The 19,198-nt window shown below is 46.4% G+C and overlaps 1 protein-coding gene and 1 non-coding gene across 3 annotated transcripts in view; both read right to left on the bottom strand.

Moving 5' to 3' along the window:
• gcn1 (GCN1 activator of EIF2AK4) overlaps nt 1–19,198 on the bottom strand; it is a 53,686-nt gene that overhangs the window by 34,273 nt on the left and 215 nt on the right. For both annotated transcript variants that reach the window (XM_076271088.1, XM_076271087.1), the window contains exons 2-25: nt 18,197–18,299; nt 17,827–17,890; nt 17,305–17,436; nt 14,438–14,546; nt 13,954–14,052; nt 13,383–13,517; nt 12,658–12,726; nt 12,346–12,454; nt 11,010–11,084; nt 10,599–10,727; nt 9,237–9,287; nt 9,031–9,129; nt 8,294–8,467; nt 7,871–8,023; nt 6,576–6,668; nt 6,226–6,301; nt 5,619–5,778; nt 5,208–5,397; nt 4,716–4,843; nt 4,013–4,191; nt 3,533–3,626; nt 2,902–3,015; nt 1,084–1,282; nt 211–360 (exon numbers count right to left, since the gene is read on the bottom strand). In XM_076271088.1, coding sequence (XP_076127203.1) covers nt 211–360; nt 1,084–1,282; nt 2,902–3,015; nt 3,533–3,626; nt 4,013–4,191; nt 4,716–4,843; nt 5,208–5,397; nt 5,619–5,778; nt 6,226–6,301; nt 6,576–6,668; nt 7,871–8,023; nt 8,294–8,467; nt 9,031–9,129; nt 9,237–9,287; nt 10,599–10,727; nt 11,010–11,084; nt 12,346–12,454; nt 12,658–12,726; nt 13,383–13,517; nt 13,954–14,052; nt 14,438–14,546; nt 17,305–17,436; nt 17,827–17,890; nt 18,197–18,299 — 2,884 coding nt within the window. The remainder of the gene's footprint in view (nt 1–210; nt 361–1,083; nt 1,283–2,901; nt 3,016–3,532; nt 3,627–4,012; nt 4,192–4,715; nt 4,844–5,207; nt 5,398–5,618; nt 5,779–6,225; nt 6,302–6,575; nt 6,669–7,870; nt 8,024–8,293; nt 8,468–9,030; nt 9,130–9,236; nt 9,288–10,598; nt 10,728–11,009; nt 11,085–12,345; nt 12,455–12,657; nt 12,727–13,382; nt 13,518–13,953; nt 14,053–14,437; nt 14,547–17,304; nt 17,437–17,826; nt 17,891–18,196; nt 18,300–19,198) is intronic.
• Nucleotides 24–153, bottom strand: LOC143106960 (small nucleolar RNA SNORA13). The gene has a single exon (XR_012983754.1). It is a non-coding gene; the product is annotated as a small nucleolar RNA SNORA13 (small nucleolar RNA).

The following is a 19,198-nucleotide window of genomic DNA, read 5'->3' on the forward strand; positions in this document are numbered from 1 at the left end:
TGTATGATGCGTATGGTGTGTGTGTGTGTACATCAAGTGGGCTTCAGGGAGAGTATGGAGAGACCCTCTCTGAGTGCCACCTGTAGAGTTGCTGTATGCCTTTGCTGACACCACATACATGAACCACACATGAACGGGCAACACTGAAAGGCAACCAATTATAATTGTGTGTGTTGAGGACAGAGAAAAGTGTGTGTGTGTACAACTCACCAGTCTTGCTCTCTCTCTGGGGGACAGTGTATGTGTAGAGCATCAGAACTGTGCGTTGGGTGGCGGTGGTCAGATCCTCCTCGTCCCAGGCTGGGTCCAGCTCACACTCCGGCTTCAACAGACGCAGGGTCACATGACCTACCAGGACCGCTAGTCCACGTAAACACACACACACACACACACACACACACACACACACACACACACACACACAGAGGATAAGACCAGAGATACTTGGATAAAAAGGCTAACAACACCTTATGATGTAATTGGGCATCTGTGTAAGTGGGCGTCAGGGAGTGTATGGAAGAGTGTGTGTGTGTGTGTGTGAGTGTGTGTGTGTGTGTGTGTGTGTGTGTACATCAAGTGGGCTTCAGGGAGTGTATGGGGAGACCCTCTCTGAGTGCCACCTGTAGAGTTGCTGTATGCCTTTGCTGACACCACATACATGAACCACACATGAACGGGCAACACTGAAAGGCAACCAATTATAATTGTGTGTGTGTGTGTGTGTGTGTGTGTGTGTATGTGTGTGTGTGTGTGCACACGTATGTCTCTTACCCAGGTTGGACATGAGGCTAATGCCTGTGTGTGTGTGTGTGTGTGTGTGTGTCTCTTACTCAAGTTCCACATTTGTTTAGGCATCAGGTAGACGTGTGTGTGTGTGTGTGTGTGTGTCTCTCTTTCTCTCTCTCACCCAGGTTGCGCATGTCCTTGGGCATGAGGCTGACACCTGTGTGTGTGTGTGTGTGTGTGTGTGTGTGTGTGTGTGTGTGTGTGTCTTACCCAGGTTGCGCATGTCCTTGGGCATGAGGCTGACACCTGTGTGTGTGTGTGTGTGTGTGTGTGTGTGTGTGTGTGTGTGTGTCTTACCCAGGTTGCGCATGTCCTTGGGCATGAGGCTGACCCCCATGTCCAGGAAGGCCTTGCGGAGGCGCGGAGCGGCCAGGGGGGAGTGGAGGAGGGGCAGCATGGCCTGCAGCACGCTCGGCAGTTGCCATGCCAACTGAGGAGGACGGCTGGTGAGCAGCGCCTCCAACAGGCCGACGTGGTACTCCAGCTCCATGTCCAACTGAGAGGGAGAGACGGAGGGACAGGGTCAGTTACAGACTGTATAATGCGTATGGTGTGTGTGTGTGTGTGTATGGTGTGTGTGTGTGTATGGTGTGTGTGTGTATGGTGTGTGTGTGTATGGTGTGTGTGTGTGTGTGTGTGTGTGGCTGAGAGGGAGAGACGGAGGGACAGGGTCAGTTACAGACACAGTGGACAAGGAGAGGCGTTCAGTGAGAAAGTCGAGACACAGAGAGGTGTGTCAACTCACTTATAGGGTGTGTGTGTCTGTGTTAACTTAGCAGAAAGGTGTGTGACTGTTGACTAAGGGTGTCACGATTTCGATTTTATATCGAAATCACATCTCAATCTCGAACTTCGAACTTAAAAGTAGAATCGACGATGCAGCCACACCCCCCAATGTCACGTCCAGCATGTTTGCCAATAAGCACAAACACACACACACGTGCTGAACTGCAGCGTCAACACTCCTCTAATTTTAGGCTGCAGCCAGTTAATATATACACATCCGAATACCGAATACCACATACCGAAATCAAAGCCCCTCTTGCTACTTTGAAATCACCGGTGTGGAAGTATTCATTCATTCACGTCAATTAAAACTAACTTAGCCTACTCAACTTAGCAAGTGAAAAGGTGATCTAGTTATAGTACAGTCCAAAGTTAGCCTAGAAATCTAGACGCGCCCCTAGCGGCAGCAAATTACATTCTAGCAACTCTCCGTTGGCTTGTGAGCTCCAGAAATCGAAACTCAATCAGGCCAATGAAATCGTCTATAGAGTCGTTAGGTGGGCTTAACATAATGATTGATGGCAGAGTTGCAACGGTTTGGCTTGAATTCCCTGCTACTTGAAAACAAATAAGATGGATGTTGCTGTTGGCGAACAGTGTGACACAAGTTAAGCTTTTATTAAGTTGGCAAACATTTGAACTAGCCAACTAGCTCCGCTGGTGGGAAACGCATGGGACTCATAGCGCTGCCGCTGTCCTATTGCGTGCAGAGGGAATTTGAAAGACAACTGATTATCCCGCCCCTCGGACTGAGCACTGCCAACGGTGAGTGCCCAGACCCTACATTTTAATGTGGGTCTGGCTCGTCAGGCTAGTCCAAAATTACTTTAAGGCTTAAAATGCACATTTATAAGTACATATTCCATGAACACTAACCTTGGGTCTCTTCGGAGTGTGCTGAAACAATCAAATTATCATTCTGTGTTGTTTCATTTCACTATGTTCACGTCTCTGTTTTAGCCTAATGTTAGTTCTGTTTACGTAACCTCGCGGTTGGAACGGGTCTTAAAATAAAAAGCGGTTTCAAAATAAAAGCCCCCCGAAACAGAAAAGGAAAAGGCCAAAAAGAGTAAATAACATAAGGAATGCATTAATAGTAATATTTAAAAAAAGATTGAAAATCAAATCGAATCGTGAAAAAATTATATCGAATCGAGGATTTGGAGAATCGTGACACCCCTACTGTTGACCAATAAGTAGGATGTGCTAATAGAATATGTGCGTGTGTGTGTGTGTGAGTATGTGTGAGAGAGATATGTTCTGTGGTGTGTGTGTGTAATATATGTGTGTGTGTGTGTGTGTGTGTGTGTGTGTGTGTGTGTGTCTTACCCCCAGCAGCCTCTTGCGGATGGCGGACTCCTTCTCTAGCTGGCTTTGCATGATCTCCTTCTGCTTGCTGGTCAGCTGCACCTCCTCCTTAATACCCTTCTTCTTCTTGATCTCCTACAGCAGGGAGAGAGGGAAGGAGGGAGGGAGAGGGAGAGAGAGAGAGAGGGAGGGAGATAGAGTGAGAGGGAGAAAGAGAGAGAGGAGGGAAGAAAAGGGAGTGAAAGAGAGCGAAAGAGCGAGAGCAGAAAAGACAGAAAAAGAGAGGAGAAGGAAAGAGTGAGAGCAGAAGGAGAGAGAGAGAGAAGGAAAGAGTGAGAGCAGGAGAGAGAGAGAGAAGGAAAGAGTGAGAGCAGAAGGAGAGAGAGAGAGAAGGAAAGAGTGAGAGCAGAAGGAGAGAGAGAGAGAAGGAAAGAGTGAGAGCAGAAGGAGAGAGAGAGAGAAGGGTTGAGGGAGAGGAAGGTTTTGGATTATCTGACTCTGGACTGTGTGACTTATTTATTTGATAAGATGTATTTGTTTGCGGTCGTGTCCTAGATGTGGACTGAGGCCCTGGCCAGGACAGTACTGAGCAGGTCCACTGGGGAACAGAATGTTTGTGTGTGTTTGTTTGTGTGTTTGTTTGTGTTCTCACCTCCTGGAGCTCCAGCTCGATGATCTGCTCTTTAAAGGAGTAGGCCTTATTCTCACGCTTCATATTGCCTTTCTTAGCACTCTCCTGCTGAGCACTGCACACACACACACACACACAGAGAGAAAGTTGAGCAGACATTCATGTGAGGTGGTAAACATGCTTAGAAAGTAAGGCATACGCAGAGACTGATGATCAACACACACATCTTGAGATGAGAAACACACACACACACACACACACACACACACACACACACACACACACACACATACACAGACACACAGAAGGACAAATGCCTCCACACAGACTTGGGTAACACTCTTGCTCTGACACATTCACACACTCAACTGCAACGGTTAAAACACACAAAGCAAGACTGGAGACACACAGTTACACAGCCACACTGAATGTCTGGATGATATTACAGACATCTGTATACTGATATTAATGTAGAGTGTAAGCGTAAACACACACACACACCTCTGGATGACGCTCTTGTCGTAGAGCTCTCCCTCTGGAGTGTTCATGATGCCGTACTCATCGCGAGTCACCTGTCCCAGGGCGGGATTGGCCAGACGCTTGATCACGTGATCCATGATGCGTGGGAGGAGTTTAGACGGAGAGAGGTTGGAGAGAGACCCAGCAGCATTCCGTACAGCCTGCAGAGACAGAGGTGGGATGTTAGAGCTGTGTGTGTCTGTGTGTGTCTGTGTGTGTGTGTGTGTGTGTGTCTGTGTGTGTCTGTGTGTGTGTGTGTGTGTGTGTGTGTGTCTGTGTGTGTGTGTAAATACAGTTGCAAATCCTTTTGGATTGTGACTTCCATGACTATGAAAACAACATACCGGTAATCAAAATATTTTGATGTATTCTGTTTTGGAAGTTTTTTTTTTTATTTTGTGTTCAGTTGTAAGTCCAGCACAGCCCTTCACATAACAGTGATGACATCAAGTGACCTCTACTTCACCTTCACATAACAGTGATGACATCAAGTGACCTCTACTTCACCTTCACATAACAGTGATGACATCAAGTGACCTCTACTTCATTTTTCTTATTCAGAAAATAAATGGTATGTCCAAATGTGTTTTGATAAATCTCCATATAAATAATCGTGAATCTGAATTTTGCCATAATCAAGTAGCCCTTCGCCCTGTGTGTGTGTGTGTGTGTGTGTGTGTGTTACCTGTGTGTTTTCTGCGCTAGCCTGCAGCAGAAGAGGCATGATGTCGTCCAGGTGTGTGTCGATAAACTCTACTGTGTTCAGGTTCATACTGGACAACAGGTGAGGCCACAAGTCGGAGCGCGTCACCACTACGGACACACACACATTAATGCTTTTATTGGACCTGAACACGGGGGAAGAATTTATACACACACACACTACAGTAATACCACACACACACACACACACACACACACACAAACATGCAACCACATACAAGCGCGCTCACACACACAGCCACACAAGCATGCGCGCGCACGCACACACACACACACACACACACACACACACACTGCATAAAAGCGCACACACACGGTGACGTAATACATACAAAGGCTACCGCATACACACACACACACAACCACACACGGTGACATAACACACACACACACACACGGTGACATAATACACACAAAGGCTACCGCATACACACACACACAGAGCAGCACTCACTGATGGAGGGATGGTGGGAGGCGACGAGGGCCTCGATGGCCAGCTTCTCTGTCTCCGCGGGGTCGTTCCACTGTCCCGCCACCGAGCAGATCACACACAGCGCCTCCACAAGGTTCCGTGGGGGGACGTAGGCCCGGCCCACCTCCGTCAGCTCACCAGTCTCCAACAGCAGCGCATCAAGAGGCAGCACCTGGACACACACACACACACACACACACACACACACACACACACACACACACACACACACACACACACACACACACACATATATAGAACACACACACTTATCTCATGAAACAGAGCATTTTATTCATTCGTATGTAAATGTATGTTTTGCTTTGAACAAGGTCCCACACACATACTCTGACCACCTCAGTAAACTCCTCTCTCTCTCTCTCGCTCTCTCACCTTATGTTTGGTGATGACCGCACACAGTTCCCCCATGATGCCGTGCGCCAGGCTGGCCCCGCCCAGTGAGGAGAGGAGCTTCTTGATGCTCTGCTGGGCTCGTTTGCGTACACGCCAGCTCCGTGACAACAGCGCCGCCACCACCGCCTGCTGGTACATCCTACGGAGACGATTCATTAATTAATTAATTAATTAATTAACCAACTAATCAATTAGATGAACCTGCTGATTGGTTAATTCATCTCAGAGTGCACCTGAGTTCACACAGTATGTGCTTTACAGGTCTTTTCAACCTCAGGACAGCCACGCTGAGAAACCCTCCTTTAGTCATCAAGGCTTTATAGAAAACTATATGGGAATTACATAACAGTCCCACTAAAGGCCAACGCCCACTGCCGACATCTGACGCGCGTCAATGCCAAAGTTTAGAAAATGTTTCAATCTCTTGAGCGTCAAATCCATAGACGTGAATGTCATCGCCAGTGGGTGTTGGCCTTGGCGAACAGTTGGAAGGAGAGCATCCTGCTGTCCTGGTAAGGGAGATGCACAGAGAAAAGCTGTGTGTGTGTGTGTGTGTGTGTGTGTGTGTGTGTGCCTGTGCGCTTACTGGGACTTGCTGTTGTTGAGTCGGTGAGGCTGGTCCAGGAACAGTCTCTCACACAGCTGCAGAACCGTACACAAGGCTAGGGAGGAGAACAACACCACACAACTCAACACTCAACTTAATCACAACACACACACACGCACACACACTTCAAGACCTCTGCCTAAAGCGTGTGTGTGTGAGTTAGGTACTGTATTTGGGTATGTGATGAGGAAATGTATTGATGTGTATGTGTGTGTATATTTCTGCATATGCGCCTATGTGTGAATGTTTCGACCTGCTTGCTTGTGTGTGTGTGTGTGTGTGTGTGTGTGTGTGTGTGTATGTATATATGTATGAGTGCAACCCCACACCTTCGTCATTGGCTTGTGATAGAAACTTCTCTGTGGTGAAGAGAGGCTTCTTCTCGTCCAGCACCAGTTTCCAGAAGTTGGCCAGCTTAGACTCTGCAACGGGAACACACACACACACACACACACACACACACACACACACACACACACACACACACACACACACACACACACACACACACACACACACACACACACACACACACACACACACACACACACACACACACACACACACACACACACACACACACACACACACACACACACACACAAACCAAAATAAACTTTTATACAATCAAAAGCAGCAACTAATCAAATGCTTGTAGTGTGTTGGGGTGTGTCGCTACATGTTCTGGTGATTGATGTGGTGTTGCGACATGTTAGTGATTGATGTGGTGTTGCGACAAGTTAGTGATTGATGTAGCGTTGCTACATGTTAGGGTGATTGATGTGGTGTTGCGACATGTTAATGATTGATGTGGTGTTGTGACATGTTAGTGATTGATATGGTGTTGCTACATGTTAGGGTGATTGATGTAGTGTTGCTACATGTTAGTGATTGATGTGGCGTTGCTACATGTTAGGGTGATTGATGTGGTGTTGCGACATGTTAATGATTGATGTGGTGTTGCGACATGTTAATGATTGATGTGGTGTTGCGACATGTTAGTGATTGATGTGGTGTTGCTACATGTTAGGGTGATTGATGTGGTGTTGCGACATGTTAGTGATTGATGTGGTGTTGCTACATGTTAGTGATTGATGTGGTGTTGCTACATGTTAGGGTGATTGATGTGGTGTTGCTACATGTTAGGGTGATCGATGTGGTGTTGCGACATGTTAGTGATTGATGTGGTGTTGCTACATGTTAGTGATTGATGTGGTGTTGCGACATGTTAGGGTGATCGATGTGGTGTTGCGACATGTTAATGATTGATGTGGTGTTGCGACATGTTAGTGATTGATGTGGTGTTGCTACATGTTAGGGTGATTGATGTGGTGTTGCGACATGTTAGTGATTGATGTGGTGTTGCTACATGTTAGGGTGATTGATGTGGTGTTGTGACATGATAATTGAGCCTGATGAAGTACTGCAAATGCAAGTAAGTAAGTAAGTGCAGCTGGTAATTAAGAGTGATGTCACATCCGTGTAAAAACCCATTTGGATGCGAGTGTGTGTATTGGTCCTCACCGCACACTTTAATGAGTTGAGAATGAGTGCGAATGAAGCAGAGTACTGGAGTGTGTTAGAGTATATACTCCAGTGTGTGTGTATGTGTGTGTATCCTCACCACTCAGTGTATCCAGCTGGGAGAGACGACACAGAAGCACAGCAGCAGCAGCCCCCTCTGCCAGCAATGCATGCTGGGAACTCTGAGCGGCGGTCTTCTCCACCGTCTGGATGAGGAGAGGAGCGAACTCAATCGCCTGGCTCAGGGTGTCACCTGCACAGGTGAAATCAAAGATAAAACCTTAGAGACACACACCTGCGCAAGCTCACACCTGCTCAACAGAGCATTTCATTTGTGTGTAATCGGCTCAATTTAACAACCTTATTAATATTGGTCTCATTCTGCACTTGCTTACTCCATAATTGATTTGAAATAGAACCACAGGTATGTGACAATATATCACAATGTTTCTGACTCCTGCTACCACCGACATTTGCTTCGCTTTCTATCTAAGTTGACCTTTGACCTCCCCATTCCACACACCTTTGTAGGCGCCGAGCATGGCCTGCAGGTAGGCGTGGCGCACAGGTGAGGTGGAGGTCTTGAGGGTGAAGGCCTTTTTGAGCCAGTCCTTCAGGCCAGAGGGCACCTCCACCGTCAGACGCCCCGTCCACTGGGCGAGCACGGACACCGCGTGGACCAGCGTGCCCTCGTGCACTAGCAGAGAGAGGAGAAACACACACACGCACGCACGCACGCACGCACACACACACACACACACACACACGCACCCACGCACGCACACGCACACGCGCACGCACACACACACGCACGCACACACACACACGCACGCACGCACGCACGCACGCACGCACGCACGCACGCACACACGCACGCACGCACGCACACACACACACACGCACGCACGCACGCACGCACGCACGCACACACGCGCACACACGGATGTCAGTACTGATACAAACACATAAAGACACATACACTTAACGATAGCGATAACACACTTTTAACGGGTCCTCTAACAAAAGAGAAGAGACAGACAGAGGTAAAAAAGGAAGAGAGAGAGAGAGGAGAGAGAGAGATGCATAGAGAGGGAGAGAGAGCGGACCTCCACTACTACTCCCAGCAAATCAGAGAGAAATGGACATGGCTGGATAGAGGGGTAGAAAGAGAGAGTGAGAGAGACAGAGAGAGAGGGGTGGGATGGAGAGAGAGAGAGAGAGAGAGAGAGAGAAAGAGAGAGAGGTGGGATGGAGAGTTACCTTCTTGCTGCAGGTAGGGGACGAAGAGTAGGGCCACACTTGAATTAAGAGTCTGACTAGAGGAGCCTGAAACCGCATGATGACTGCAGCTCCCAATGCCTTTAGTTTACACACACACACACACACAAACGTACGCATAGTTAGATGACAGCACATGATTCACAGCGTAATTAAGCAGTCCCAAAGAAACAACTAAGGCAGCTTACCTGAGAGAACACTCATTTTCTGTGCCACAACAGTAAGCTTCCCCTCAGAGCCTACACACACACAAACATAACCAAACTGAGCTACCAAGAATGATATGCTGTGTGGATAAGAAAATCACTTCTGACAGTACACAGCCTGAGCATGGTGAGACTATACAGCATGGGGAGACAACACAGCATGGTGAGACTATAGGTCATCATGGTGAGACTATACGTCATCATGGTGAGACTATACGTCATCATGGTGAGACTATACGTCATCATGGTGAGACTATAGGTCATCATGGTGAGACGAGGGGCTTTTCTCAATATGCGTTCTTTTCTATACTTGTGTTCTCATGAACTTGAAAATCGTTCTGAAATGTCATCAATCACCGCCGAAGTACTGTTCCAATTCACAAGTTCGCATTTATTCAAGAACGCATAAAATTCCCGGAAGTGTTCTCGAATCGTTGGTTTTATCAAGGATGCATTGGTTGGTGACTTGGTGGCTTGAAGATTCCACAATGCATTACGTCAGCTCAGCCGTGACACTCACATAAGAGAAATGGCAGCATTGATACATAATAGGCCTACCTATCATAATTGCTGCTACAATCCGATCCATGTTTAGGCTATAAACGGTAGGCTACAGGCTTCACAACTAACATTAATCATAACTGTCACTTAAACTGCGAACTTCAAACGTTGTTCCCGCCATCGGCAAGTGAATATATTGTTATTAATATTTAATTAAAAAAAATCAATGAGAAACAAACTTAAACAAGCTGGTGAATTATATATTGTATTGTAAATGTCAGAAATACTGGGTAGACTAATAGAGCAATAGGTAAATGACTAGACTCCCAAGCTGTTCCGAGAGAAGCTGCCATTGGCAAGAACGCTGCTGTCTCAAACTGCAAATTGAGCGTCCTGTGTCCTCGCGTTCTCCAGAGTCTGGACTCACGATCTTAACTTTTCAAGTTCGAACTTTCAAGAACGGGAGACCGTTCTTTAGCGTACTTTGTATTGAGAAAAGCCCGAGATCCAGAGAGGTGTTGTGTGTGTATGTTATGATGATAATGATTCAATGGAGTTTCCCCACATAGCTGTGATATATAGTCCGGCCCTAGTCTAGCCAGAGCCGGTTCAGAGTCAGCCTTGACCAGTTTCCCGTTCAGAGATTAAAGGAACACACCCACTTTTTGATATAACCCAATTCCAGTTAATTATGCTAAACCCTAGACCAGGACTGCAGGGGAACTTGAATGGGGATCTCTACTAACAAAACATTAAGTCAGGGACTAGATTTAATCCACAAGCTTGACCTAACGCATGCTCCCGAGTGCAGATGTGCGTGTGAGTATGTGGATGACCTCTGACCTCCAAGGATGGCGAAGAGGTGAGCGGTGAGGTCCTGGACCGCGCTGGGGTCGCTGCACTGCTGGGCCAGGTTCTGCAGAGCTTGGACCGCCTGCTCCATCAGAACCGGGTTATTAGCCTTCAGCTGGCCTAGGATGCACACACACACACAATTATGACTGGCATCAAAAACATGTGCTCAGAGTTATTGTCTTCAATTGAACTAGTGAAAGAGGGGGATACACATTTTACAAGAGACCCAAACCTCCCCGACACCCAGATAAACACATTGTGGTATAACAGTGACATGAGACAGGGGTGTATTGTGGTGAGACAGTGATGTGAGACAGGGGTGTATTGTGGTATAACAGTGATGTGAGACAGGGGTGTATTGTGGTGAGACAGTGATGTGAGACAGGGGAGTTTGCTTACTGGCGATGCCCTTGCCGATGTCCTTAGCATACTGGCTGAGGTCCAGGGTGAGGGAGGCCAGGAGGCAGGAGATGGCTGGAGAACACAGAGATATATCAGAAACACTACAGCTCTCAGAGACAACAACAACAACAACAATAACATCAAACAACAACAAACAACAGTGTCTGGCTCTGCACACCCTGGATGATAAGCATGCATCAGTCAGTGGCACAAGTGCATGCATTACTTATGTTTGCTGTGTGTATATTATGTGAGTTTGTGTGTGTGTGTCTACATGCAGTTCCCAAAGCTCTGTGTGTGTGTATACATTGTGCGTGTGTGTCACTCTGCATGCAGTTCCCAAAGCTCTGTGTTTGTGTATACATTGTGTGTGTGTGTGTGTGTGTGTGTGTGTGTCTCACTCTGCATGCAGTTCCCAAAGCTCTGTGTGTGTGTATACATTGTGTGTGTGTGTGTGTCACTCTGCATGCAGTTCCCAAAGCTCTGTGTGTGTGTATACATTGTGTGTGTGTGTGTGTGTGTGTGTCACTCTGCATGCAGTTCCCAAAGCTCTGTGTGTGTGTATACATTGTGTGTGTGTGTGTGTGTGTGTGTGTGTGTCTCACTCTGCATGCAGTTCCCAAAGCTCTGTGTGTGTGTGTGTGTGTCACTCTGCATGCAGTTCCCAAAGCTCTGTGTGTGTGTATAGTATACATTGTGTGTGTGTGTGTGTGTCACTCTGCATGCAGTTCCCAAAGCTCTGTGTGTGTGTATAGTATACATTGTGTGTGTGTGTGTGTGTGTGTCACTCTGCATGCAGTTCCCAAAGCTCTGTGTGTGTGTATAGTATACATTGTGTGTGTGTGTGTGTGTGTGTGTGTGTGTGTCTCACTCTGCATGCAGTTCCCAACGCTCTGTGTGTGTGTATAGTATACATTGTGTGTGTGTGTGTGTGTGTGTCTCACTCTGCATGCAGTTCCCAAAGCTCTGTGTGTGTGTATAGTATACATTGTGTGTGTGTGTGTGTGTGTGTGTGTGTGTGTCACTCTGCATGCAGTTCCCAAAGCTCTGTGTGTGTGTATAGTATACATTGTGTGTGTGTGTGTGTGTGTCACTCTGCATGCAGTTCCCAAAGCTCTGTGTGTGTGTGTATAGTATACATTGTGTGTGTGTGTGTCACTCTGCATGCAGTTCCCAAAGCTCTGTGTGTGTGTATAGTATACATTGTGTGTGTGTGTGTGTGTGTGTCACTCTGCATGCAGTTCCCAAAGCTCTGTGTGTGTGTGTATAGTATACATTGTGTGTGTGTGTGTGTGTGTGTGTGTGTGTGTGTGTGTGTGTGTGTGTGTCTCACTCTGCATGCAGTTCTCAGGACTCCGCAGCATGGCCTTCTGCAGTGTTGGCAGCAGCTGCTCCTTAAACTCGGTGTGTGTCACGTGACGCAGTACAGAGCCACTCCTCTCCTGAACACACACAGAGGCGGACGCTGTTACACACTTACGAACACACACACATATATGAGTATATGTGCAAACGCTCCCACCAAAATACACACACACACAAGAAAGCAGGAGCAGTCACACACTCACACACAAATAAATAAAGAAAGTAGGCACAGTTTCACTACACACACACACCCTTTGAAGGGAAGCTGCATGAGACTCACCAGGATGTGCTGGTGGGGAACACTCTTACTCATGAGAACCGTCTTCACATACAGCTCCAACAGCGCCCCCTGCAGTCAACACAGAGAAGTTCAACTACAACACCAGCAACTACAAATCCATGACCTCACTACAGGCACATACTGTGCACAGGTACACATTTACTAAGGTGCGGCTTTGCACTTCACTCTCCATCAGGATAAGGATAGGTGTCTAAAAAATAAAGGCTCAGGTTGGAACTGATGAAACCATCAAGTAGAACTAGCACCAGCATCAGGTAAGAGATGCCACCAGTTGGTATACAAAAGACACTCTCGACAGAGGAACAGATGGAAGCCTGTACACATGTGTGTGTGTGTGTGTGTCAACCTTGTGTTTGTCGATGGTGGCGATGTCTTTGGAAGCCTGTACACATGTCAGTCCATAGAAACACTACAGACCACCGACAGCAATGAACGCTGCAGATATGGATGCTCCAATCACAAATAACTAAGTGGCACTGCCACTAGCGATGGGGGTGGGACAAGCTGCCCGTTGGCACGGTGATGTCGGTGTAGGTGTATCACAATCACAGCTGGCAGAATGACACTGCCACCAGCGTGAGGTAAGTAGTGGCAGAGTCTGCATGTGTGTATGCAGAGCGCTTCAGTTGCGAACCCGGTGTAACCTGGGCCTGAATGTGTGTGTGTGTGTGTGTGTGTGTGTGTGTGTGTGTGTGTGTGTGTACCTTGTGTTTGTCGATGGTGGCGATGTCCTTCTGGGCGGTGCAGAAGTCGATACACACACCAAGCAGAGCCAGTGAGCTGGGGCTCGGGTCCAAACCCAGCAGCGTACTCAGGTACTGGTCCACCATCCCTGGGTGCTGGAGGAGGGGGAGAGAGGGAGATGGAGGGAGAGATGGAAAGAGGGAGAGAGGGAGAGAAGGAGGAAGGCAAATGGAGGAGGAGAGGGGGGCAGAAGGAGAGGGAGAGAAAGAAAGATGGAGACAGGGAGGGTGGGTAGTTGAGTTGAGTGGTTAGTTGATAAGACGGGGAAGTAAACAGAGGCATTTCAAGAGCAGAGCCAGCCATAGTACTCATTCAACAGCAAGTCTGAGCTCCATTGATGATAACATGTGCGTGTGTGCGTGTGTGTGTGTGTGTGTGTGTGTGTGTATATGTGTGTAATCTTGCTGTTCCCTCACATGCTTCCACAGCGTGCTCATGTGGTGCGTATTTGTGGGGTTCAAGTGAAAGACTTTTGAGTGTGTGTGTGTGTGTGTGTGTGTGTGTGTGTGTGTGTTCTAGTCGTTTCCTTACCTCCTTCCAGAGCCTGCTCAGGTACTTCAGTACTGACTTCAAGGCGTTTCGGGAAGCCCCTCCCACCACCTCAGCCAATAGGAGAGATTGCACCTCAACCTGGTCATAAGAGAGAAAACAGGCAGTTTAGGCCGGGGGGGGGGGGGTCTCTCTCTCTCTCTCTCTCTCATAACTACAGGTCTGTGCTGCCACCCACACACCCTGTCTCCTCACCAATTTCTTCCAATCATACCATTTCTTCTCTCTCACACACACACGCGCACACACACACACACAGACAGTCTCCTCAACAATTTCTTCCACTCATACTGTTTATTCGCTCACACATACACACACACACACAGTCTTCTCACCAATTTCTTCCACTCATACCATTTCTTCACACACACACACACACACACACACACACACACCAATTTCTTCCACTCATACCATTTCTTCTCTCATACACACACACGCACAGACAGAGTGTGTGTCTCCTCACCAGTTTCTTCCACTGAGGCCCCTCTCGCTTGTCAGCGGTGGGGAAGACGGCCTTCACCAGCAGGCAGGTCCAGGCCACCGCCATGGTGGCTGAGGAGGCCGTGCACTTCCTGCAGGATGAGCACACAGGAAATGACATCAGCATCAGACAGAAAATGAGACAATACGGACAAAGGGGACAAGAGAACATCTGGGAGGAGGTGGAGTTGTGGCCTTTAGAGAGAAGGACAGTGAGCAGCAGACACTAGCTGTCTGGACACAACCAGAACACAGAGAAACAAGCCCTATAAAATTGGGCGTTATACTAGTGGTGAAGATTCAAGAGCAGGCATGCCAGGCCTTCCCACCAAAACTCTATAGTACAGTGGTCTCCAACACGGTGCCCGCGGGCACCAGGTAGCCCGCGGGACGGCTATGAGGCGCCCCCAGCGCACTTTCTAAAAATAGCCAGCAGGTCGCCTGCAGATCACGCTCTAAAAACACGCTCCATTGTGAAGTTTTCAATAGATATTTAAGTCTAGACCAGAACCATTTTAAGAATGTATGTAGCCATACATCTGTAACATTAAATTGATATTGGTGATACCTTACAAATTGTAGCTGCGTTAAATTTTAGCCTTTGGCTCCAAATCTGTTTCCCATTCAATCTTTAAACAACAACGGAAGCGGAGCGCATACACGCTGCTTGCATGCATAGACAGTAAAGGGGGAAAAAACTTGCTTGTCTGGTGTAGCCAATGGAAGCATATCTTTGCAAAAGTTCTGTGGCCATTCCATGTTCGTCAAATACGGTTCTTGCATGATTGTTCAAGGACTGAAAAACAATTGCTTTACTGTAGCTCACAGGCCTTTTCTCCTCCGTAGGCAACTGCCGTATAATAGCGCTGAAAATGTTATAGCATGCATGACTGAGCAGGACTGTGCATTACCCTTTTTTGTCAGATCATGGATCATTTCAGGTGTGCAATAACTTTAAAAGGAGTTTTCATATGTTAGGGTGGTGTGGGCGATTACTATTGAAATGTTAAAACCGAATTGTCCACTGAAATCAGAACTTAAACAACCCCTGAATTCATAATAGTGGGTGGGTATAAATTGGGTACAAATTGTAACCCAAATTATTAATTGCACAAAAAGATAGTTTTTTTTTGTAAAAAAAAAAAAATAGATTAGATTCCCCATGCAAACTTTGAAATGAACAAACTGAACAAAAATGTTGGTAGTGTTGCATAGGTTATTGATATTAAATTTGAAAATACAGTTGCTTAATATATAAAGACGTATAGGCCTGCACAATATTGATAATTTAAAAGTAAAAATCACATAGGCCTATTATTTAGGAGGACTACCCTCGCAAAAAAGGGGTGAGGGTATGTTTGTTTTAAATGAGTAGCCCTCCATATGATTTCGGGTCTTCAGGTAGCCCTCATTCCCAAAAAGGTTGGAGACCCCTGCTATAGTATCTGTGATGTCCTGGCTTCTAATTCATCACGTATGGTGAAGACAATAATACACTTGTGTTCCAAACCAACAAACATTATTTGAATTGAAAGTGTATAAGTCTTACTTTGCATAATGAATAAATTCAAACTCATTTACACTTCCCCCATATCAAAGCTGAGGCTTGTTGATTTCAAATTGGTTACATATTAAGCAAGATCGACATGGAAATCAAAACTCAAAAATCTAAATACACTGAACAAACTGTTAAGCCAGACAGAAAACCGCCATGTAGGGCATTAGAGAAATCAACACAGAAATGTTACACAACAAGACCTTACACCAGATCAACCACAGACGACTCGAGACCATAAGACAGACCACACAAAAATCAGCAGCAGCTAAGAGTATAGATTTCAGCTTCACAAACATGTAGAATCTTTCACACTGAGATCACTGAGAATGCTAAGCATATGAACTGATGCTGAATTTGGATCTGGCTATACCAAGCTGGGTGAAAGGTGCTTTGTGACTTCAACTTCGTACCAACAGGCGATTTCTGAAGCAAAACCTTATTGTATCACTGCGGATCACTGCCCAGTAAAAGTAAAAAAAAAACATAACCAGATTTTCTTAACCAGTCCTCAAAAGCTGTCTGTGGGACAGGTGTGCAGTACATCTCTAATGGTACAGGACAGCACAGTACATATCTAATGGTACAGGACAGCACAGTACATACAGCACAGTGCATCTCTAATGGTACAGGACAGCACAGTGCATCTCTAATGGTACAGGACAGCACAGTTCATCTCTAATGGTACAGGACAGCACAGTACATACAGCACAGTGCATCTCTAATGGTACAGGACAGCACAGTACATCTCTAATGGTACAGGACAGCACAGTGCATCTCTAATGGTACAGGACAATTTGCACAATTTTTTTTTGTCTTCCACAATGGTCTTTTGTAATTGACCATGTCAGACTAGGTGATCACACAAACATAAAATTCTCACCGCATCTTGGTCGGAAGATTGGTCACATTGCAAGATCATGTAGCCTATCGTAGCCTAGTTCTCACGTGTCCTCGTAGTCGGTGTCAACACGCGAGTCATAAGAGATTCCCCAAAAAGTCTGACATGCTAGACTTTTGGTCATGGAGTCGTGAAACGTCGCAGACAAAAATAAAATCGCCTTCCTCCTTTCAGCATCATTCCTGACCTTTCATATTCTGGCACAACACTGGAAATTTGTCGGTTGCGACAAAATCGTTGCAAAATCGGGCTGAAATCGTGTAATTTGCACTGGCCATAAGGGGACTCCCACAGATCTGACTGGCTTTGGGCACTGGTCTAAAGATCATTCATAGTTGCCGATGCCCTGCAGAGTGCCCACCCCTCCACAGTGCCACACGTGCTCAGTGCCTACCCTGGCGTGCCACTCTTGCTGATGACGCCGCTGTTGAGCAGGCAGGAGGGCAGGTTGGCAGCGATGACATCAGGCTGGGACTGCGCCAGCAGGTCGATGACGGACACAACCGCTCGCCGAGACGCCGCATCTCTGGGGAAGACAGACAAACATTCAGCACTTGGGACTTTTTCTTGGCTTCACGTTAATGGACACAATACAATAACATCTACAACCAAAGTTCTTCATAGAGGCATGATTAATATCACATCTGTGTCATACGTTCACCCCCAGAACAGCACATAACAGGTTATAATGTCATCTACTTTATGTGGATTCGCATGTTAATGATTCTCAATTCTCAATGATTAATATCACATCTATCTGATATTAATTTTCAAATATTCACAGCGAAGTAGTTTCACAGTAATGCAGTGGCAGGCTTAACTAAACACCACATGATTAATTGGCAGAGTTGGCTGGGTCTGAAAGGGTGATGACGATGAGACAGAAGCAGACAGAAGAGGAAGAGTGATGCCTCACCTGTATCTGTGGAGAGTCAGGCAGAAGAGTTTACACAGGCCTTTAATGGCCGGCTCTGGCAGCTCTGCAAGAGGATCACAACGCATAATTAATCAATTAATTAATCAATCAATCAAACAAACAATCAAGCTTTATCTACATAGCACCTTTCGCACAAACTTGTAATACAAGGTGCTTCACAATGATATTCCGTTCAGTTCGGATCTTATTCAATGTCATTCTCATAGTGCAATAAACCAGTGTTTTAGGGCACTTTACAGAGCCTTTAACCCCCCCCCCCCAGCCATGATCAGCAGCACAATTCCATCTACCAATATGGACTGAGTCTCAAAACTAACACACACACACACACACACACACACACACACACCTTTCCCACTGATGCAATGCTTCAGCTCCCCGAGGATGTCCTTCCGTTCCTTCACGCTGGACGTGGTCACTTTCACTGCAAACTTCTTCAGAGTGTCCGAAACCTGATCCAGGATGAGAGACAAAACACATGTGTGAGGTATATTGATGAACATAACTGAAATCACACACATACTGCATAGGGTAGTATGCCACCATGTGATGTAGGCCTACTCTGGCATGGGCAACTTAAAAATGTCACAGGATACAAACTCTACTGACTAACACCAACACTATCTAATAAAGATTGTTAATCTGTACATGAAGGTGGACAAAACGGTGTATAGTACACAAAGGTGATTGTCAAGTAATCTCATTCATTGGTCTCTCAGGACGTCAAGTAATAGACGCACAAGCAGATTGTAAAGAGGCGTAAAATACCCTGCCCCACGCCAGACATGGCGTTACGTCAACAGTGATCTAAATGCAAATGTAACATCGATGTTACAGATGCATGCTTCTGTACATTCAGGCCGTTCTTTAGCAGGTGGGCTATCTGAAGTTATTGGAGTCACTCAGCGGTGATGTTGGGAGGGGTTTCGAAAGTTTCTCCACTCTTTCACAGGCCTCACACCATCAGCTAACGTTACTTCATCAGGACAAGTGTTAACAGCTAACAAATCAATTGTGTCTATAAATCATTGTAATGCTTGCTATTAAATGGCTGATGTGGCAATCCTTTAAGGAAAAGCCTGATCAGAGTTAGCCACACACTGTTTTTACAGGGGGAAACAATGCAACACTTCGCCTGTCGTAAAGACGCTAACGTTAGCTACAATACATCAGAGTAAAGCTATTATTTTCAAATCTGCTCCAAGTAACAGCATCGTTGCATTGAGCTATTGATCTAAGCAGTAGGTTTATACAGACACAACTTTGTGTTACTTGACGAAGTAGCCGTCTAGCAACTAGCTAGCGAGCGTTAGCAAGCCTTCAACGTTACTCCAAATATGCTTAATCTGTT

This window comes from Alosa pseudoharengus, unplaced genomic scaffold (assembly GCF_046254945.1).
Source record: "Alosa pseudoharengus isolate Yale_2024_CS ecotype anadromous, Long Island Sound unplaced genomic scaffold, YU_APseudo_1.1 YU_APseudo_1.1_scf_6, whole genome shotgun sequence".
Classification (NCBI taxonomy): Eukaryota; Metazoa; Chordata; class Actinopteri; order Clupeiformes; family Clupeidae; genus Alosa; species Alosa pseudoharengus.